This window comes from Medicago truncatula, chromosome 3 (assembly GCF_003473485.1).
Source record: "Medicago truncatula cultivar Jemalong A17 chromosome 3, MtrunA17r5.0-ANR, whole genome shotgun sequence".
Taxonomy (NCBI): domain Eukaryota; kingdom Viridiplantae; phylum Streptophyta; class Magnoliopsida; order Fabales; family Fabaceae; genus Medicago; species Medicago truncatula.
This window is the reverse complement of record NC_053044.1, coordinates 57,640,073-57,663,423: the sequence shown is the minus strand read 5'-3', so window position 1 is coordinate 57,663,423 and position 23,351 is coordinate 57,640,073. Positions and strand designations below refer to the sequence as shown.

Below are 23,351 nucleotides of genomic sequence, written 5' to 3'. Positions count from 1 at the left end.
ATTATATTTTGAAAATAAAAGTCAAATACCTGTTAAACTCATAAATACATAATTTTTAATGCAAAAATTACTACTTTTAGATGATTAAACAATATTCTTATAACATTTGTTAACATTCTCCTTTATTATTAAGTCTTTTTTTCTTCTTTAAAGTTATTAAGTCTTTCGTAAATCTCACTTACCGTACATAATGATTAAAGGGAAAGGTGGCTCACGTTTCAACTATCGTGGATCACGTCGGTATTGTGCTGTGAATATCAAACTTTAATTAATTTAATAACTTTATTTAATGTGAATTAGATACACCATTACGTAATTGTAAAAATTAATCATTGAACCTTATAATAAATGATGAAACTTTTTGTACTAAAAAAAAAATTGATGAAACTTTTATTTACCACTATACATTTTCATGTTAGATTCAGATTATAACTTTTTGTCAATTGAAAGAGATCATTTACCATCTCATTCAAATATCTATGATTAATTAGTTTAACTTTTGAATGTTGATTGAGTATTAGAATAAGAGAATATTCCAAATTGTAGAGATCGATCATGTGATCTGGCCCTGGCTGCAACTATTTTTGTCCGTTAATAACACAAACAACAAGATTCTCAATCTTCCATCTCCCACTCTCCACTCCAGTTCATCCATCTATCATTACATTACATAGAAGATTCACCGCCTTTTCTTTTTTCAATTATTAATATAAAAAATGATATTTCAACATCTATTTTATAACAACTTTCTTTCTCATACTCATATTTTATTCTCATTTTCTCTCTCTATTGCTTTGATTTTTGTGCCAAAACTCACATTTCTTTTTATATTTTGGTTGTCCCACAAATTGTTCTACAAAATAGTTGTTCAAATAACACTCCTCATTAATATAAAAGATATGTTAAAAAGTGTTCTAAAGACATTGTTTAAGAAACCTATTATAAAAAATTTTATCTTGAAAATATAAGTCAAACGAGTGTAAAAGTAATAATTACATTACTTTTCACGCAAAAATTATCACTTTTAGTTGTTTAAACAATATCTTAAAGACACTTATTAACATTTTCTTAACAATCCCTAAAAAAAAACATTTTCTTAACATTAAAAGAATAGCATTATAACAACAATTTTTAAATCAACCAACTAGACAAAAAAAATACACAAAGAAACGTAGAAATTGACATGAAACTTGAATCAATATAGACAAAAAAAATATTTTAGAGAGTTGTTGAAAAAATTATGATTGTAAAATATAATTTCTCTTAAAATTAGTGATTGTCTTCTTTGAACAAATTAAAAAAAAAACTGTGAAGTGAAGTCAATCATGATTATTAATATTAATTATTAATAAATAGTAAGATATTTTATAAAAAAAGGTTTAAAATAATAAAAGTGAAGGTGACTGAGTATTTGTTGCTTAGTATAGAACAAAGAACGTAAAAGATTAGAATATCAGAAAACAATTACGGCTGAGTCGAGTGAGTGAGCGAGGAAGAGAAGTCTCGAGTTGGTCTCATCAGTCTCCTCCTCCTCCAAACCAAACCTTTTCTTTCACTCTACTCAGTCGATCTATCTATATTTTCAGGTAATTAATTATATTTTCATTGTTTATGAATAATATGAGTAACTATCTTTCATTTCATTTTGACCTCTCTCTCTCTATTATTATTATTATTATTATTACTATGATGATGATTAATATGAATTAAAGTACATAGATAGATAGATAGATAGATACATATATTCCATCACGAGTCTCACTCACTCTCACCCAACCACCACTCACTATTCTCTTCCTTCTCACACAATACACTGTTAGTTGGACTACTACTTGGAGTATATAAAACCGTTTCTTTTGTGAATTGTGATACTAATACTAATACTAATAGATTAGATTTGTTGTGTGTTATTGCGTGCAGCTGTAACAAACACAAAACATGAAAGGTGCGGTTCTCGTTGCTATTGCTGCTTCCATCGGCAATTTTCTTCAAGGATGGGATAATGCTACCATTGCTGGTATATTATATTATACTCTTTTTTTCTTCTTCTTCTTCTTCTTCTTGATTTATCATAATTTAATGTTTATTCTTCTTGATTATATTAGATTACTGATGGATGGATGCAAAACTTTTCGTAAAATGATTTTGAATTTTGATACTCATGCTTGATCTTAAGTCCATAAGATTAATTGATTTAATTTGCGGCTATTGTATCCACTCAATCAGATCTATCACCTGTTTGGATCAACTTATTTTAGTTTATTTACTCATATAAACACTTGTGAGATTGTTTGACTAAGCTTATCAAAATAACTTATGACATGTTTATCAACTGGTTTGGTTTCAGCTAAAAGGGTTAAAGAAATTGAAGGACTCGGTTCAAACTCTGGTGAAAGAGAAAAAATACTAACATAATGGTTAATTACTAACAATTGCCTTTTCAAAAAAAATAAAATTGTGACGTGTTCATAAGTTTTTTTTTTTTTAAATGGCAAATGTTAGTATGTTAATTGTTATGTTAGTTTTCTCCTTAACAGGACTTGAACCCTGAACGTAAATATGTTAGTTTTCTCCTTACCAACACTTGAACCTTGAACCTTCAACTCCTCGACTCCTTTAATCTCTTGGCTCAAATCAGTTGACCTATCCAACCCCCCACCCCACGTGTTCATAAGTTGATTGAAGTTTATTTCCATAACCTCTCTAGACAGTTTAAGAAAACAACTTGCAGATAATATGAAAACATTTTGACTTCATTTTATCTTTTATCAAAGATATATCTTATACAAAATCAAATATATGATAAATGTATATGCTATAAATGATTAATTAAGCTGCTTGTCCAAACAAGTCCCTAGTATTGTTCAAGTTAACTACCATACTGTTTTGGGCAGGCATCGTATCAGATCAATTGGTTATTGGACACTCATTCTTCATGTTTTTTTGCAGGATCCATTCTTTACATTAAGAAAGACCTTGCTTTGCAAACAACTATGGAAGGACTTGTGGTGGCCATGTCCCTCATTGGAGCTACTGTCATCACAACTTGCTCTGGTCCCATATCAGATTGGCTTGGTCGAAGACCAATGATGATAATCTCATCCGTGCTATATTTCTTGGGCAGTTTGGTAATGTTGTGGTCTCCGAATGTCTATGTGTTGTGCTTAGCAAGACTGCTTGATGGATTTGGTATTGGTCTTGCTGTAACTCTTGTTCCAGTCTATATATCGGAGACTGCCCCATCTGATATAAGGGGATCCTTAAACACACTTCCCCAATTCAGTGGTTCCGGAGGCATGTTTTTATCGTATTGTATGGTTTTTGTGATGTCGTTGAGTCCATCACCTAGCTGGAGAATAATGCTTGGGGTTCTTTCAATTCCTTCGCTCTTCTATTTTCTATTGACAGTATTTTTCTTGCCCGAGTCTCCTCGGTGGCTTGTGAGTAAAGGAAAGATGCTGGAGGCTAAAAAGGTTCTCCAACGATTACGCGGCCAAGATGACGTGTCAGGTACTGTTGTCATATCTAAACCATAAGAAAGTGTCTACTTATGTAATGTTGGGTTCGTGTTTATTTAATTTCAGACAAATGTTTAATTATTAATTTGAAATTATGCACTTAATTGAACTTTGATCAAACTATAGCACCTTCAGACTTTTTGGGGACCTAAATGACCCTTGCATAGTTACTTATCTGCATCCAACCATCCTTAGTTTGCAGGTCACTGTAATCATGGCTTTTCCTATTTTCGCCCTACAAATATAAACATACGGATAGTGTTTCTCTCATGATGCTGTATAGAAAAGCAGTGTTGTTAAATAATCGGTATATCGCTGCTATACCGCTATTACATATCAGGATTTGGAGCAGTCACGACGAAATCTGATACGCTATTGTGATCTTGCTACCACTGCAATAGCGGTGGCTTTCTGCATATCGGTGATAGCGGTTATTGCTTACATAGCGGAAGTTATTGTTTTTAACACTTTCTCTCTAATGAACATTAAAACTATCATGTGAGCTATGCATGGCATATTTTTTAATAACATTAACAATTAAACAATGCTGAATCGGTGATGAGATGGGGTCGTATATAACCCCTACACACCAAGACCTAGGTAAAGTGAAAACCTCTTGTCACTAAAACTCTTTTGCCTATCCACTTTCTCTCTTCACTTCATACTTCATCTTGCTTTATTAGTTGTTTGAACTACTGAAAGTTTTTAATTTCTGTTTATGCAGCTTTTATTTGTGCCATCATGCTTTATTTTATGTATAATTCTTTGTTTCAACTGCTTTACGACTTCCGCTATTTGCCAGCTACGATATCCGCTATTTCTCATAGCAGATTTTTGGCGATCCGATATTTTCCACGATCCGCTATTAATAACACTGTAGCAAAGGAAACAATAACACCGTTTTAGTCTAAATGTGAAATAGAAAACACCATATAATCAGTTTACCTCTAAACCTCTGTTAATTGTTTGACCTATAGTTGGTCTTGCATTGTTGGCATTTCTCTATATTCAACTACTGTACTACCATGAGAGCCACCCTATTATTTTCATAATAATTGCATTCATTGTTTTATCTTGTCTTTTGTGATCACTGATGATTCACTAATTTTAACTTTTTACATACAGAGAACACATGATTGTAAAATGTAATTTCATTTGAAAATAGACAGTGAACTTGTTTTACATGTTTCCGGTGTTATATGTATTGTGCTATTGACACTATATCATACCAGCTTATCATGATATGACTCTATATTGTAAAGTTGATGATTTTTCCCCTGAAACTCTGAATATTTTTTATTTTTTTAACAATAAAATAAAGGTGAACTTTTATTCCAAGAACAAAAGATGCCCTGAAACTCTGAATATTAATAAAGGTTTAGATTGATTGCCTACTTTTAGGATTGTTCCTTTTTAATTTTATTTTTTTTGCTCTAAACTGTAGTTCATTTCCTCACACGTTCTCTTTTCTTCTTTTTACTGATAATTTGTTATGATAAATTATTTTATGAATTCATACAGGCGAAATGGCATTGCTGGTTGAAGGTCTCGGAATTGGAGGGGATGCATCTATAGAAGAATACATAATAGGCCCAGCTGACGAGGTGGGTGATGGTCACGAACAAACAACAGACAAAGACAAAATCCGATTATATGGATCTCAAGCAGGCCTCTCTTGGTTAGCAAAACCTGTAACTGGACAAAGTTCTCTTGGCCTTGTGTCACGCCATGGAAGCCTTGTCATGGATCCTCTTGTGACCTTATTTGGCAGCATTCATGAGAAGCTCCCTGAGACAGGAAGCATGAGAAGCGCTTTGTTTCCAAATTTTGGAAGCATGTTCAGCACAGCTGAGCCTCATATTAAAACTGAACATTGGGATGAAGAGAGCCTACAAAGAGAAGGCGAGGACTATGTGTCAGATGGTGCTGCTGGGGACACCGATGACGATTTGCACAGTCCTTTAATCTCACGTCAAACAACAAGCCTTGAGAAAGACTTGCCACCTCCTCCTTCCCATGGCAGTTTGCTTAATAGCATGAGGCGCCACAGTAGTCTCATGCAAGAGTCAGGTGAGCCAGTTGGTAGTACCGGTATTGGAGGTGGTTGGCAGCTTGCATGGAAATGGTCTGGTAAAGGCGAGGACGGGAAAAAGCAAGGGGAGTTTAAAAGGATTTATCTGCATGAGGAAGGAGTGGGGGTTTCTGGATCTCGACGTGGATCCATGGTATCAATTCCTGGTGAAGGTGACTTTGTCCAGGCAGCTGCCTTGGTTAGCCAACCAGCTCTTTACTCCAAGGAGCTAATTGGTGAACAACCAGTTGGGCCTGCAATGATCCACCCATCTAAGACTGCTTCAAAAGGTCCCATTTGGGAGGCTCTTCTTGAACCAGGGGTCAAGCATGCCTTAATTGTTGGGATTGGAATACAACTTCTTCAGCAGGTAACTTGTCATTACTATTCGTAACTATCTTTTCCGTTGGCCTTGTTTATTATAATGGTGGAAAGAGGGGGATCTGGTATTCTTCGCATTCATCGTTTTGTTATTTTGACCATGCTTACCTTCACTTTCTGGTGTTTTTCTTTCCTTTTTCTGTTTTTGGTGTTGGAGGAGGATGGGTTTTCTAAATTACATATAACCTTCTGCTTTGAAGAGTATTGTGTTGTTATTAGTGTTTATCATAGCACTTGAATTGGCAATTACTGATCTTGTAGTAGTGCTTGCTGCTGCCAAGTAATTTACAAGGAAAATGTAGAGATTTAATAATGATGCTCGTGTTAAAATTTTCAGATATAGTAAAATATTAGCTGAAATAATTTAAACAGCATACTTAATTTGACTGGAGAATAAGATAAGTGATACATAATTCTTCTTTGCTCTTTTCTTTCAGTACGCAATGTTAGCGAAGTTTGTATAACCATAATATTCCAAGCTTAATTCACAGTGTCTTTTCCAGTTTGCCGCGTAAATTTAGTGTTATGTTTCTTCTAATTGATGACCAACACTTAATTCTCCCTGTTTGTGCAGTTTTCGGGGATAAATGGAGTTCTGTATTACACTCCTCAAATCCTTGAAGAGGCGGGTGTTGCAGTTCTTCTTGCAGATTTGGGCCTTAGCTCAACGTCTTCATCTTTTCTTATAAGTGCTGTCACAACCTTGTTGATGCTTCCGTCTATAGGCTTAGCCATGAGGCTTATGGATGTCACTGGCAGAAGGTGTGTTCTCTATTTATTTGTTTTTTAGATCAAATATTTGACGAAATCTTCTTTTGCTAACATTTAGTGGAAAAAACTTTCTTTAGAATAAACCATCAATTCAAGTGTATAAACTATCACTCTCTCTCCAATTTAGTCCCTAAAGTGTATAAATATAATAAGTAGTCTCTAACACATTTGAAATCCGTCAATTTCGTCCCTTCTATTAAGATGTTAGGGACTAAATTGATATGATTTTCATATATTTTAGGGACTAATATAATTTTTTAAAATATTATATATATATGGGTTTTGCTAGAAGACGCATTTTATGAAGGTGTATTTTAGCAAGTTATTCTATGAGCATTTCCTAAAAGACACCAACTAATTTTTATGAAGGTGTCTTTTAACAAAGTTATAACTAAAAAGTGGAAATCACACCTTGAGGTGTGGGTTGCTAAAAGACACCTTCATGGGTGGCTTCTAGCAAAACCCTATATATATATATATATATATATATATATATATATATATATATATATATATATATATATATATATATATATATATAGTTTAGGGACTATCATAGTTGATGAATTAAATTGATGGTTTATTATTATAAATATTCCCACGATTGATACCTCATTAATATGAAATAGAATCTTCATTGATATCCTAGAGGTATGCAACACATCCTATTGGGTGTTATGCTAATATGTTATCATAATCTTTTTCATAACTGAATGGTAGAATTCTTGTATGCTGGGCAAAGCCATCTATTGATACACTTGTCAGTACATCAAGCTTAATTTTAACCAAATCAATTTTACAAAAATAATGTAATTTAGAAACACATTTGTAAAACGCTAACTCAATCTGTGTCATTTGCAGGCAGTTACTACTTGTCACAATTCCGGTGCTGATAGTGTCACTCGTTATATTGGTCCTTGGAAGCGTAATAGATTTTGGCAGCGTTGTCCATGCAGCAATCTCAACTGTATGCGTTGTGGTTTATTTTTGCTTCTTTGTCATGGGTTATGGACCAATTCCAAACATCCTTTGCTCGGAGATATTTCCTACTAGAGTGCGTGGGCTCTGCATTGCTATCTGTGCATTAGTGTTCTGGATTGGAGACATCATTGTCACCTACTCGCTTCCTGTGATGCTCAGCTCTTTAGGACTGGCCGGTGTCTTCGGAGTTTATGCTATTGTGTGCTGCATTTCCTGGGTATTTGTGTATCTGAAGGTTCCAGAAACAAAAGGCATGCCCCTTGAAGTCATCACTGAATTCTTCTCTGTTGGTTCAAAGCAGTCTGCAGCTGCCAAGAACGAGTGACAGACAGAAATTGTTATATACCTGTGTGACTTTAGTTGCCAAAGCAACCATTTATAGATTTTGCTTGTCATAAGGTTATCTTAAGGAGGATATCTTCTAGCTGAAATATTATTCTTTCATATAAAATTTTGAATATCAAAATTGGAAACATCCTTCTGGATTTTCGACTGAATGTGCATGTCTAAAGCCTTTGATGCATGAGTTTTCCTAGTTTGACGTTGAGTAGGAGTGACGTATAGTACAAGACTTCAAAATCCCAGAAATGAGTTTTCCTCATTTCTTTTTCATTGATGTGGCAAGGAGAATTTTGGGCCGATAGTTTGTTATATGTCTAAAGCCTTTTTCTAAAAAATGATTTTTGCTTCCTTAAAAAAAAAAAAAAATTTGCTACAATTTAAAAAAAAATTCAGATGAAAAATTTGTTTGATTAGCTTTTCTTAAAATGTCATTCCAAGTACTTCATCATTTTGTTTACTCTCTTTGGATAATGAAATTTCAAAATCTCTAAAATAAGAAGCTATTTCCAATAGTTTCTCAAAAATCATTTATGAGAGATATCTATTTGAAAAAAATGTGATTTTTATTATTTAAAATCTCTTACAATGAATATTAAGTTAGTGAATGTCAAATTATCTTTTAATAACTTCTACTATTTTTAGGTAAATTTCCAAAAACAAAAACATTTTTAAAAATACAATGGAAAAATCATTTTTTTTTTTAAATCTATAACAAACCAAGTCACCGAATATTCCAGATAATTGTAGTTTTTTTTGCTGTATAGACATGTACTTTCGGGCAAATGTAGTATACTTTCAGAGCAATAATACGTGTGGTTATTTAGAAATGTGAGGGTGGATAAAGTCCTTCTTTTTGAATTCAAAGGATTAAATTGTTGACATTACTGGTAAAATCTGAGTTATATTTGACTTTCTTTCGTTATCAGAATCAAACACAAAGTATTGTTGGGTTCAAGTGTTATGTGGCCTCTGATATAAATAAATAATACGCATTAGTATTGTTTAGTGGCCACTGGGAACTAGCCAGTCACACTGCCCAGAGGCGGCATACCTTTTCAAAAGAAAATGGTGGCTGGCGGCTACTTCCTCTAATTCTATGTTTAGTTTTTCCATTACTTTTGATTTCCTTTTCTTTTTGGTCAACTTTTTGATTTTCTTATAAACGTCTTTGCGTATCAAAGGGATGATAACCACTTCTTTACACTAATTCTTGTCTGCTTGCTTACCCTAACCCTTACAGGATAATAATAATTCCGTGTCAAGAAAGTGCAACTTTACTTCCACTTATAATAATTATTTATCCAAGCCTCCCAAGTTTTAGGTATTCACATACCTAATTTGTAGTAATTTTGAATGGCCGGCTTCTAGGAAACTTCTCATGTGATAGCGACAAGCAAAAGTTTGGAGTAGTACTTGTATTGTAATTGGCAGTTCAATAAGAAAAATTACTATCAATTATAAGAACTTAGATGATTCTAAGTTTGTAATATTACTTGTACTCATGATTGATACATTGACCAATTAGATGTCAATTCGATAAAAAAAAAAAATATAATGACCAAATTGATGTCAATTCGATTAAAAAAAAATAAGAAAAACTAATATCAATGTTCACAATTGATTTATATTCATTTTCTTTTGTTTTGGTTGAATAAATATCATCAAGTTACCGTATCAATTATAAAAACTTACATGATTATAAGTTTCTATTTAAAGTAACGGCGTCAATCATCATTGAAATTTTGAATGAATTTTAAGCAATCAGTAGACCACATAAAACACCTTTCCATAATAATAGCTTAGCAATGGTCTCTCATTGTGTTTTTACTCTTTCTCCAATAAAAGTTGTTACAAAATATTGTTACATTTACCGACTGCAACCACCGAAGCTTCTAAAAGCCAAAAATGGGAAGGCATGTATTTTATCATTTCAAATTGAATTCCTAGTGACTCTTTTCCGGAAAGTGGTAGATATCTTATTGGTTTTTTTTTTTTTTTTTTTTATTTATTTATAAAGTAAAGGGTCATGTCAAAGTCAAGCAATCAAGCTAACATCGTTTTTGCATAAAACATTGAGGGTACACCTTTGATCACATTATTAGAAAATGATTTATATACATCAAAATTGTGATATCAAAAACAGTAGTAGTAGTCGCCTGTTTTTTATTTGTATTTTTAAAATATTTGTAGAAAATTAAGATATAAATAAAAAATAAAGAGATAAACACTACAGTGTCTATTTTGATGTCCAATTGGCCGTTGTTTAAAAGTTAATCACAGTAATTTAATATATTAGGTGATTCTTTAAAAATGAACTTAATTTCCTAGCGAACGGATCTTACTTACATATGGATACCTCTTGTACATCTGCGATTTTTTTTTATTTTTTTTTTGGGTGTTTGCCCGTTAACGGTGAAATTGGTGTTTTTCACTTTGCGAGTGGGTGGGGGTGGGGGAAGGTGTTTCATGGAGATTGCATTTGGAATAAATTGGCCTCAGAGCTCGAAGTGGGAAACTCCTAATGAAATCTAGGTAACAGCGTTACTAGCAAAGCAGCAGCAATACAATTATATTTACAGTCCTCAGCTATACAAATAGACAGTTCCAATGCTCACCGATAATAGTACAAAATTTTTAGCAAATTGAAATATATATTTATACCGAGATTTATAGCCTGCCTAAGAAAAATTAAAGTTTAAGATTCTGATCTTCTCCAGATGATGATGCACTTCCAAAGTTATTCGGACTGCTGTCTAATTTTGAGGAGAGGGGATCTTTCACCTGATTGTTTAAAGAGGTCTTCTCTGCATGATCATTTAATCTGCCATGGGAGTTGAATGGTCTCTCAAATTCTTTAGCATTGATAGGATTTATCACTACTTTATTGAGTTCCTCTTCCTGCAGAATAAATAATACAAAAGGTGAGTGGTAAAAGTTGTCAGCCAATTTCTTGATATTCTTGATTAAATTTAAATTGGATTTATGATATAGTAAGAGGGTAAAAACCTTCTGCCAATAAAAAAAAAAGAGGGTAAAAATCTATGAAGCACAGGTGTAAGAGTGTTGGACATGTTTCTGATAGCAAAATGTATCATACACTCTTCATTAGGGGTCCATTAATTTTTTTTTATTCAGACATTACTTGGACACTGCTATTACTCAAATATGACTTGACACTTGAAGAATACAAGACTTTTAGAAAGAAAAAAAGCATTTTGTTTTAAATAACTTCCAAAAATGTCAAGATAAGTCTCCACAAGTGTCTCAATGTCCTATATCTTTTAGACATCACTTGTTTTGATGTGTGTGTCTATGTTGTGTCTAATGTTTTGTATTTTGTTTCGTACAAGTTGAATCAGTGTTGAATTTTGAAAACAATAACTCAGTGAGTGTCAGCTTGAAAGCCAAAAGCCAAACCCCCAAATCCTTAGCAACTAGGATAAAGACATGGCATTTGCACAACAACTTCTAAAACCGTATCAAACATAGGACTGTTGAAATTCCTTATTCTGCTAAGACTTACATTTTGTAGGGCTTCAAGCTTTCTCTGCAGGGCCTCATGCTCAGCTTGAATACGGAAAGGAACTCCATGCTTTTGACTAACATTTTTGTGTGCAAAGTCCTCACCGATATCTGTAGAGGTGGTTGCAAAGGGATGATTCGCAGGAATCCACCTGATTGTATCGGGATCAACATCTGGAGGAACTGATTCTCCTTCCTTAAGGAAAACTGTGGGACGCTTCCACTGATACGCACGCGATCTCCTTCTCTGGTGAACCGCTTGTTCCTCTTGAGTAAGTGTGACAGGCGCTAACCGGTAAACCTTTCCACACATCTCTACACTTGACTTGCTTTTGCTAACCTTGACCAAGGGATTATCGAACGGATCTTCATATTTGAGATTCCTTGATCTGAAAAACTTGCACACAATGATGTAGAAAGACAACGATGTAATAACAGGAAGCTAAAACTCAAAAGGCAAACTCGCTACCTAATATATATTATTATCATTCTAAATTCATGTATATTTCTTTGGTAAAAGAAAGTTTAATGTTGTGTTTGATTCTGTAGTGGGAAAAATAATTTGAATAGATTGATTTTTGTTAAAAATGAGTTGAATGTGAAGTAATTTATATTTAAATATACTTACGTAAGAGTGAGTTGAACAATAAATCTGACGCTAAAAATCACGTTTGAAGACAAAACTTCTTCAAAAAAACACGTTTGAAGACAAAAGTTCAAAATCTCAACTACAATTTTATAATCCAAATCTAAGGCAAAAGGAATTCTATTTGAAAATTCATCAAGACGAATTATAAGCATCTAAAATTTTAAGCACCAAAAATCAGTTTTTCCTTTTAAAAAATCTCAGTTTTGCCTTTTAAAGAGTGAATCCCAACATGCACCAGGTGAATTGGGTAAAAGTGGGTCACGTTAGCCTGACGAGTGACGACTCAAACAGCACTAACTAAATATTTGGATTATAGGTTAGTTTGGCAAAATCACGGTGGCATTCATAATTTTGTTCGAGCTCTAAAGTGTGGCTTTTGCTAAATCCACACATAGCACTAATCGCCAATCTAAACATGCAATTATCTAGGCATTGGGAAGATAGATAAGATAATAGATAACAAATAAAATCATACATACATGCCTCTTCTATCCGATCTCAATTGACCGCGTCTAACAAGATCAGCTACGGAACCAGGACGTTCTTTTTTCCTGGAAAATTTGGAAAGAGCCCTCAAAGAAGCAACCAAAATCACAACCGCAACGCAGACCCAAATCGGTAAATTGATCCCAATGTTTCGATTCGTCTAGAAAATACATATCAAATACCATAAAAACCCTAATCTGAATTAAAATAAGAAATTAAGAAAATTAAAGTGTGAAATGAAACCCTACCAAAAATTGCGGCATTGGGATGGAAATAGAAGTAAGAAGTTGATGATGAAATTTGGAAATGGAAGTGATGCATTGTTGTTTGAATTGTTGGGTTGAAATTCCATTTGTGATAAGGAAGCGATGTCTTCTTCTTCTTCTGGTGCTACTATTGCTATCGATGAAAAAGGGGCAAGAAGGCTACATTTTTGAAAGAAGTTTGAGAGTTCAAAATTAAGAATGATTGTGTAAAATTGAAACCTAATTGAAGATAGATACTTACGCGAACAGAAAGCGAGTGAAAGTGAAGTGTCCAAATTGACGCCATGATTTGCTTTGTTTGATATTGCGATTTGATCACAACTCAATCCATTCGTTTCCCTTCCATTGCTCCCTCTTCCGAACACTTTTTATTTGATAGTACATCCCTTAGCTAAAATTCGATCTATCTTGTTGTTTTAACTTCTTTCCCTTAGACATCTTGGTCTTTTTGTTAGTTTTAATTTAAAAATTTTTTTTTTTTTTTTTTCATTTTCTTCTGAAATTTTTCAGGGATTCTTGTTGTTGAAGGTTGATGAAGATGATATGAAGATGAAAAAGAGGAGAAGAAGATGAAGAAAACCTAACGTTTTTGAATTAAAACTAACAAAAATGTGTAATGGAAAGAAGTTAAGGGACCAAAATAAATCAAATTTTAATCAATGGACCAAAGCGATACTATTTAAATAGTTAAGGGATAAAAATGCAATTTAGCCTTTATTTTATTTTATTTAAGTCTGTAAACTTTTATGAGTTTAATTTAAGTAATTGAACATAACTGTTAAGGACAATTTTAGGGGTGTGGCGATTCAGTTTGGATCGATTTTTGGTAAAAAAAAATGTTCAAACCAATGAAATCTTCATTAGTTTGGATTGGTTTGGTTTTTACTGATTTTCAAAAAAGAAACCAAATCAAACTAGTCGATTTAGATCGGTTTAGATTGGTTCGATCGATTTGTTTGAAAATACAATTAAAAAATTAATATTTTCACAAATTTGGGTTATATTGAACTTTGTTTTCCGTATTATCTGTTTTTCACAAATTTTCACAAAATACATACTCAAATATTTCATTGAACTTTGTTTTCAGTGTTCTTTATTTTTCAAACTACTTTGTGTAACTAACATGAAAAAAAACCAACAAGAGATGGATGATCCCAACGGCGGTGAGGAACAATGGGTTAGATGTGACTTGCAGATAATGTTCTTTTTCAGTAGAAACGAAATATAGTGTGACTGATGAGATGAGATGATGACGAGAGAAAGTGAATGTATTAATAAGGAGTATTTTATGTTGGACTTTAATTTTGAGCTTAAGCATAGATGTTTTGTGAGGAGCGATGATATTAATAAAATGGGGAGTGAAGTTAGCATCGGTTTGGTTCGTCGGTTCTTTGGATCTCAAAATTAAAAATTGAGAACCGAACCAAACATTATCGGTTTGGGTTGGTTCGGTTCGGTTCGGTTTTGAACTGAATCAAACAAGGTCGAATACTTTTTCGATTTGGTTTGGTTCGGTTCGGATTTTTGATATCATCGGTTTTGTCAGAACCACTTACACCTCTAAAGACAATGATGATACACAGAAATCAGGTTGGAACCTCATATTTCTTAAAAAAATTTCTATGAGATGAATTTTTAACTGCTAGGTTATTGGACATAAAAAACTCTTGGGTGCAAAATAATTTTTTACACTATTAATAATAATAAAAAAAATCTAACATAACACATTCTAAAAAGGAAAATGTTACATGAACACCCTTTATTCCTACACCCCATTGTACACCCTATGTATTAGAGATATTTTTGTAAGTTCATCTCACAACCACACTTTATCTTCTATTTGTGTGGGGTCCAGGTTGCCACATGTCAGAATTTTATGTGGGTGTAAAGAATGTATTGCCACATGGGGTGGTACATGTATCATCACTCTTCTAAAAAACTATATATAGTATGGTAATAATGAAAATATAAATGAAAATATTTGAAATTGAAAACATAAAAGTAACATATGCATAAATATGAATTATTTTAAACCCTCAAAACCAGGATAGTAAGAAATTTGACTGGAAGGTAGCGAAGTCCCAGTATCCACGACTCAATAGTGAATCCAAGATCCTCATCCTTGATGATAAGACTTTTTTTTTTTTTTTTTCATTTGACCATTGTTGTAGCATTAACACTAGCTCTAGTGTTAACAAACTCAGCAATGTAAGAGTTTTCAGTGCTTGGTATTCTCGAGTTCGGAATCACACACCCCTATTGTTGAATAAAATTACCAAAATTATCATTAATGAAGAATGACCTTGAAAATGCCTTCCATTGCCTTGCCAAGTAAGTCTTCACCGTTAACACATAAGGGAAAGAGCTCAACATATTTGACATGATGGAGCAATTTTGAAAAACTATTCTATTAGCGGAAATGTTCTTGTATATGCCATTTCTACCACAACGTAACATTCTCTCTTTTTGGATTGTGATTCCTCACTACGATCATAGAGTTGTAGATCAAGGTAGTTGACACACCAAATATGAAATCGATGATTTTTAATATCTCATAGCCGTGATTGAATTGATGGCCTTAATTTATGCACAATTAAAGAATGTTGATGGATCACCCATATATACTGTGTGCTACTTCTTGCTCACATTCAGGACCAGGTCAAATGCAATTGACTTGGCAATGAAAATGTTTATCAAGGATGGTGGAATGCATATTTTTATCAATATATCAAAGAACTAATTCACGTAAGGTTAATTAACTCGTTAAAGATTACATACATATATATATATATGGGTTTGCTAGGATCAGGGCCGTCCCAAAGCCCATCGAGGTTAGGCGACGACACCGGGTCTCCAATGTTTTGGGGCCCAATTTTTTTATTTTTTTTTATATGTAAGACACGAAAATAATGATTATATATCTATTAAAAGCGAATTTATTCAATCTGTATAGCTTGCTTTAGTGGCGTGGTCATTTTTTGTTGAGTGTGAGGTCATGTGTGACCCACCAAAGTGTGATTTTTATTTATTTTTTAAATAACTTATTTATTTTTTTGAGCCCAGATTTTATTTTTTTTTTGCATCCCTTATAAAATTAAAACCGGACCTATGAATTTGTTAAGACGGCCCTGGCTAGGATACACCTACTAGTTTTTATTAAGGTGTGTTTTAACAAAAATATAACTAAAAAGTTGTTAAATACACCTTAAGGTGAATGTTGCTAAAACACACCTTCTAATATATATATATATATATATATATATATATATATATATCATTCACTATGCAAATAATAGTCACCCAAAATTTTCATTGAATTTTTAAATGCAATTATTTAAACAGAGAAACTCTATTGACTTTTCTTTTGATTCACTCTTCTAAACTGATATAATTAACATGAGAACTCTTCCAATGTAATAATGAAATACAATATAATAAACATGTCAGATTAATTTAGGTAAATAAAATAATTTTTTATTTCTCTAACTCTCTCTTCTCAACTAATATAATTAATATTATAAGTTTCTCTTCTCTACTTAGTTGATGATCAAGTTTTCAAATGTGGTTGTTTGCGGCATTCTGAGTCCTTCGCGAGAGTTAATAATATGTCTAGCGACAATGGTAATTGCAGGGCCATTACCATACAAGAGAACACTAATTTTGCTCGCACTAATGGTTATATACATGTCATAGATGTCGACTTTAGCATATATAATGTATCTTCCTTGATAATTATTTGAATGCTAGTCAATGTCGTTAGTCATGTAATGTGGCTGTTTGTGGCATTTCTAGTCCTTCATGAGAGTTCTTATGTCCAACGATAATGGTGTTTGCAGTACAAGAGAACACTAATTTTGCTCGCATTAATGGTACATACATGTCATAGATGTTGACTTTAGCATAGATAATGTATCTTCCTTGATAATTATTAGAATGCTAGTCAATGTCGTTAGACATGTACTTCTCTGAGATTTTGAGTGCCCTGCTCGAAGTATACATGCGCACGCGCGCGCACACTTACTGGCATTGAGAGAGAGAGAGAGAGAGAGAGAGAGAGAGAGAGAGAGACTAGGAAAAGGGGATAATGTTGCTTCAAAAAACCATGAAATGGAAAAGATAAAAAGGGAGGAGGAAGACAATGGGAGAGGAAGAGCGTGAGATTAAAATGCGTCATATTGTTTGATTTTGACTCGGATATCCTCTGCACGTAACTACATAAATTAATTACCTCAAGCAGGATAAGTCCTCAATAGGTGGCAAAGTTTTTGCTGAAGATATTTGACATTGTTGCATTCCCCCAACAAGACCCATTTTTGAAACCATGTAACTTGCTCGAGTTCTGTTAAGATTTATTCTAGATTCGATTGATTCCAACTACAACATGTTCTTGTTGTTCTAATTTATGATTTTGTTGATGTTGTTCGACTGACTTAAGGTTTGTAGTCATTTTATTTATGCTAGACTTAAAATGTGGACGTTGTATTGACCTTGGTTTTCATTATTGGATGAAGTTTGCATCTTTTTTTTTGTGGTGGCCGAGGTTTGAACCCCGGATCTTAAATATATTATGCATCGTGCTTACCAACTGAGTTAAGCTCACATGAATGAAGTTTGCATCTTGTAAAAGAGAAGACCCATTTTTTCACCAAAATTTTTGACACGAATTAAAAACAAACAACCATGTATGCTTTGCTATTCATTACTAGTTCAATCCATATTGGAACTCATTGGTTTTTGAAAGTGTGCTTGCAAATGATTCCAAGGAATTTCATAGATACTAGGTATTGGAAAGACATATCATATTCAATATATCCTTTAGACTTCCAAATACGTCTCAGCAAAATCATTTATATCGATAACAATTTTTTTATCTTGATGATCCATCTAACATAATAAAATATTTATAAAACTAAACTCTAGAAAAATATTTAAAATTCCTCTCAAAAAATATTTAAAATAATTTTAATAAATATTAGATTGTATATATAAATTACAAATCAATGTAATAGGCATAAAAATAAAACAAATAAATTAAAATATAATAATATATAACAAATACTGTACCAAAAATGTTAATTAATTTTTTGTTTTTATATATAACTGCCATATAAGAAATTTTTTTATAATCTAAATTTTATACTACTAATATTTATTTTACGTTTTATTTTACCTAGACATTAAAATCTCCCTTTTTTTTTTTATTGAGACAGACATACCCTTTTGCCTCCCAAAAGAGACAGCCTTCATTGTAACATGAAGCACTTACCATTACCATATGAATATGGTACACGATGCTCATTGTGGTAGTGGGTTGAATTGTTTTCTCCTTTTTCTTTTAAAAGTGTATAGTTTTCTATTAGAGGCCGTATACTTTTATATATCTTATAGACACTAAGATAAAAAGGAATTAAGGAACACATGGGTGATTATGATTAAAATAAAATAATGATAATAAACTAAACACAAAAAAAGTAACAAAATGTGACTGAGTGGTTATCATTAATAGAATTCGAAATCGTGTCCACTCTCCTGTTAGGTAAAGACAAGAAATAAATCTTTAGACGGAATCACTTTACGCCAAAGTCAAGCAACTTATTAATTTCAATGATCTTGTTTAGAATACTAGTAACATCACTATATATATTCGCCCTAATTCTCTAATTATTCAGTTTAAGTATGTTATCAACTTCTCGTTACTATCACTAGATTTTGATATGGACAACTTCAATTTGATTGCTTCGAGTATTAATTTACACCCACCGCTTGCCATATATGGTATACCACATTTTCTTAATGGAGAATTCTTTAGTACCACCAATTAGTTGAACATTTCCTAAAAAGTACAGCCAAAATTATCTGACCTGAATGAAACTACTATGAGTGTGAAAACTAGGTTATTGTAATGCAATCACACGTGACAAGCATGCTTGTTTTCGCATTTAGTAATTAAGATGTGGAACTAAACATTTCTTACAAGTGTCCTCCTGCCTTGTAAGTAGCTTTGGAAAGTATCATAAACAAATTAACCAAACCTCCTAAATAGAAATCATAAACAAACAAAGGCACTACTTGTATTATTGCGTGTCTAAATTTTATTTTGATTTCATTAAAAAGTCAAACCGACAATGATAGTTAGTGTGTTTGGTCATTTGATTTGGTGGTGAAGGTAGTAGTAGCACTCAAATACTACAATACAACCACTTCATCTCAGAATATTCGGTTTTAGAGATTGACTTTTGCTTCTATCATTAGCCGCTCATGTTGTCTTCTATATTCAGTACATTGTCCTATTAACCTTCAAATTAAAATCTTTGTTTGACTCATATATGTCAAAGTGCCGTGTCCATATTCAAAATCCACCACCATGCACATGACCATGATGATATTTGAGAATCCCATCCACACAATAAGAAGGTTGAAGATTCTATGGCTCATGCATACATGCCAACGAAAAAACTAATGTTTATTTGAGTTTCATTAATAGTATGCATTAGCAATGAATGAAATGAAGAATAATGTTTCAAGATGTGATACGATATACAATAAAAATGTATGAAAAGTCTATGCATACAATTCAAAGAGCTATAATGTTGTGTACGATATAAAAATATAGAGTAGTGTTAACTTATCCCTTAAGGCACATGTTAAGAAATTCAAAAATTTAATGCACGCATTTCAATATATTATTTTTATATTTGATTTTTAATCTTGTGCCTTAAGAGCACAAGTTAACATTTACCAAAAATATAAATAGACACGTTATCAAATTTAGGGACACAATGTTAAAGCATGAATGAAATAGGGACGCAGTTGTGACATTGTTTGTTTGTTTTCATTTATAGACTTTCTAACTATAAAGTGCAATAAAAAAAAAAACTACTCCCTCCGTCCCAGATTGTATGTCACTTTAGAAAAAATATTTGTCCGAAATTGTATGTCGTTTTACAATACCGATGAAAAATAAATGTTACTTTTCCTATTATATCCTTAATTATTTATCACCCTCTATTCTTTCAATTACTTCATTTATCTTTCTCATATCATTTATTGAGAACAATTTTGTAAAACAACTCATAATATCTCTTTCCCACATAATATTAATTACATTTCTTAATATGTGTGAAATGCCCAAAACGTCATACAATTTGGGACGGAGGGAGTATAAAGTAAAATTATTTACACGTTTAAACATGAAATTTTATACTGATAGAATTAATTCAACTTAAATTTATTTAAAGAAAATTTATTAGGTTTTTTTTGATTAAGTAGTCTAGTGGTTAGATTCACACACATTATGCGTGGAGAAGTGGAAAATCCGAGGTTCGAACCCCGACCCCTGCACATATTGTCCTTGGTAGCTGCCAACTGAGCTACATTTACATGACTTTATTAGGTTTTTATATCTAGCTCATTCATCATTACAAAAGCAGTTTCTAAGAGAATGGACATTTTTTATTTTTTTTTACAAAATAAATGATATTCATTCATTCAAATTGATAGAGTGCAAATTCGCTAAAAACAAATAGGATGAATCTGTAAACAGGCTCACAACATCTATGTTAATAGTATAAAACGACAAAATACAAATGCCTACACATATGACTATATTTAAATCTTCGTAATAATCATGTCTCCGGATCTGCAACATGGATGTCGCCAAAGTCATTGATTGGATTTGCACTGAATCGAAGCTGATCTCACAATCTGAACCGATCAAATACCTGATAGAAACAAGAAAAACAAACAACATCGCACAAAGACGTCGAACAAACCAACGTCGCACGAAGACGACGAAATCACAAAATAAAAAACGAAATAGATGTGAAAATCACTTAATTATTTCAATGAAAAGGAAAGAGAAATCACCTCTCTTTAGTGGATGAATGAGAAGAAACTATGGTTTTAATGACGGTTCACAAGAGAGAAAGAGAAAAGAGAGTAGCATAAGTCAGGTGATGGACATCTTATTATCTAGGAATTGGATTTTTTTCCCATAAAATAAAATCAAACCGTTTTTAAGTACATAAATAAATAAAAAAATCAGTAAGACACCACTGCTAATTTATGCAAGTATATTTACTTATTTACAAACTTAAAATATTGAAGGGTTAAATATGTTTTTGGTTCCTATAAATATGTCAACTTTTCGTTTTAGTCCTTCTAAAATTTTCCTTCAACTTTTAGTCCCTATAAAGTTTTCAATCTTCACTTTTGGTCCCTCTTTTAAAGTAAACTCATATGTAGAATTCATATTATTTAATAAAATTTTTCAGAAAAATTCAAAATATTATAAGAATGACTCCAAAAAAAATTAAGAATTTTTTAACAAAACATGAATTTAATATGAATTTTTATATTGTTTATGGTTAAAAATTCATATTTAATTTGTGTTTTGTTAAAAAAATCTAATTTTTTTTAGGAATTTTTTTTTTAGAATATTTGACACATTTATGCACAATTTCATTACAAAATACAAAAATTAAATTAAAAATAGGGACCAAAAGTAGTGATTGAAAATTTTATAGGGACTAAAAGTTGAAGGAAAATTTTAGAGGGACTAAAATGAAAAGTTGACATATTTATAGGAACCAAAAACATATTTAACCCAATATTAAAATACTGTAACAAAAAATCACATATTTTTTAAATGTTGTTTTTCTACGATAGTTCTTAAAAACTTTATTCGAACAGACTGTAGCACTAATAATTAATTTGGCTTCCATAGAAACAAAAGTGATAAAAGTACCTTTCTCTCTTCTCTCTTCTCTACTTCTCAAACTCTAGACGTCACTCTTTTCTTCTTATTCTTCTTTTCGCAGGGGTGATTTAAGGTTAAATTTGATCAAAAAATCACACATCCGAATTGTTTTTCCTTCTATCCTAATTGAATAAGTGATTTCACATATTTTCTGTTTTCTTTCGTTTGTTTTTGTGATTTCGTCGTCGATGAACGACTTTGTTTGTTTTGATTTCCCGTGTTTGTGCGGTGTGTTTTTGATTTCCCGTCTTAGTGCGGTGTATTTGATTCAGGTTGAAAGATTAGATTTGAGCAAGTGCATATCCGATCAATGACAATGACTTTGGCGTTGTCAACGTTGCAGATTCAAAGACACGAGTATTCCGGAGACATGAATATAGTCATATTAGTCATATTTGTAGACATATGGTACTTTGCCGTTTCATGCTGTTAACATGGTTGTTGTGAGTTTGTTCACAGATTCATCCTTTTTATTTTTAGCGAATTTGAATTTGTATTGTATCAATGTACTTTATCAATTTGAATGAATATCGTTTATTTTTGTCAAAAAAAAAAAAATTACTTAATAAGTACGTGTTTATTTTGTTGGTTTTAAAATATTAAATAATAATCCATTAATATATTTTATGACTGTCATCAAATCAATACCAATATATATGCTTTACTTTAGACGGCACGATAACAGTAACATAAATTTGATAGGTCCAGGTTATCCCACCTTTTCCAGCAGCAACGGTCCACCCTCCTCCACCCAATTTCCACCGTAATACTATCACTAATCTATGATCTTATTCTAATTCTTCTAATAGGACACTTCCACCACCTCGCACATTCCGAAGATTCTCGATTCTCTCACTACAAAGTATCCCAATCATTCAACGAATAACAAGCTACTACCTCCTACTAACTACTTAACTATGATCAAACTACTTCATTGCCCAATTTCACTTGTTTAATACTCCAATCAGAGAAGGGACGGATAGTTTAATTGGTTTGAATTAAGAGAGTTCAAGTTGTGGCAAAGAAGAAAAAAAAAATCTAATAATTAACCATTCATTAAATTTTTTTAAGAGAAGGGATCCAACAATTTTTTGTAGACAACACACACGAGTTGGGGAACTTAGCTTGTTTGAGTAATTAACGGATAATTGGAGTTGGAGTTTCGGTTCAAACTCAAATAAAAGAGAAAAATCACACTTACTATACTTTCAGTGTTGCTGCCGAATACCTATGTTATTTAACCATAAACGGATGATCCATTGAAGCAAAAACCAGCAGCTTCATAACCAACTATATGCAACTTTACTGATAGCAAACCATAAAATTTCAAAGCCAAACAAGATACATACCACCTGCCAAAAGCCCGGATAATACCTACTGTCTGCAAATCCTAAACATTGTCCGTCAAACGGAGACAAGGCCGCAAATTCAACGACCGATGCGACATATTAAAAAGAGAAGAAATATTTGTACATCTATTTTATGATAATTTAGGTCAATTTTTTTGTTCTCTCTTTGTTGATAAAAAACAATAGAGATAGAAAGAAGAAAAAAAAAACACAACGTGAGTATGAGAAAAAAAAATTGTTCAAAATTTATACGATAA

At 32.3% G+C, this 23,351-nt stretch overlaps 2 protein-coding genes across 3 annotated transcripts; one reads left to right on the top strand and one right to left on the bottom strand.

The window, feature by feature from the left end:
* Positions 1-1,427: 1,427 nt before the first annotated feature.
* On the top strand, positions 1,428-8,219 carry LOC11415328 (monosaccharide-sensing protein 2). Of its 2 annotated transcripts, none has more exons than XM_024778455.2 (6): positions 1,428-1,586; positions 1,921-2,017; positions 2,950-3,510; positions 5,040-5,959; positions 6,545-6,732; positions 7,603-8,219. In XM_024778455.2, the coding sequence occupies exons 2-6, from the start codon at positions 1,939-1,941 to the stop codon at positions 8,045-8,047; spliced, it is 2,193 nt and encodes a 730-aa protein (XP_024634223.1). In that variant the 5' UTR covers positions 1,428-1,586; positions 1,921-1,938; the 3' UTR covers positions 8,048-8,219. The 2 variants fall into 2 exon arrangements, with proteins under 2 accessions (XP_024634223.1, XP_003603868.1); XM_003603820.4 differs by lacking the exon at positions 1,428-1,586 and adding an exon at positions 1,750-1,815 and having other exon boundaries at positions 7,603-8,188.
* A 2,347-nt stretch (positions 8,220-10,566) lies between these two features.
* On the bottom strand, positions 10,567-13,388 carry LOC11422513 (protein MULTIPLE CHLOROPLAST DIVISION SITE 1). The gene is made up of 5 exons (XM_003603818.4): positions 13,229-13,388; positions 12,970-13,146; positions 12,715-12,881; positions 11,588-11,975; positions 10,567-10,962 (listed from the first exon to the last, which is right to left on the bottom strand). Exons 1-5 carry the CDS (start codon positions 13,271-13,273, stop codon positions 10,753-10,755), a joined length of 987 nt encoding a protein of 328 aa, XP_003603866.1. The 5' UTR covers positions 13,274-13,388; the 3' UTR covers positions 10,567-10,752.
* Positions 13,389-23,351: the final 9,963 nt, after the last annotated feature.

What these genes read in the sequence shown, in the direction of transcription:
- LOC11422513 (XM_003603818.4), bottom strand. Translation starts at nt 13,273, where the DNA reads ATGGCGTCAATTTGGACACTTCACTTTCACTCGCTTTCTGTTCGC. An exon ending in AGATCGGATAGAAGAGGCAT is followed by an intron (nt 11,976 to 12,714) that starts GTATGTATGATT and finishes CAAGTTTTTCAG; the next exon opens with ATCAAGGAATCTCAAATATG. An exon ending in AGCTTGAAGCCCTACAAAAT is followed by an intron (nt 10,963 to 11,587) that starts GTAAGTCTTAGC and finishes TTTATTCTGCAG; the next exon opens with GAAGAGGAACTCAATAAAGT.
- LOC11415328 (XM_024778455.2), top strand. Translation starts at nt 1,939, where the DNA reads ATGAAAGGTGCGGTTCTCGTTGCTATTGCTGCTTCCATCGGCAATTTT. An exon ending in GGATAATGCTACCATTGCTG is followed by an intron (nt 2,018 to 2,949) that starts GTATATTATATT and finishes GTTTTTTTGCAG; the next exon opens with GATCCATTCTTTACATTAAG. An exon ending in GAATACAACTTCTTCAGCAG is followed by an intron (nt 5,960 to 6,544) that starts GTAACTTGTCAT and finishes CTGTTTGTGCAG; the next exon opens with TTTTCGGGGATAAATGGAGT.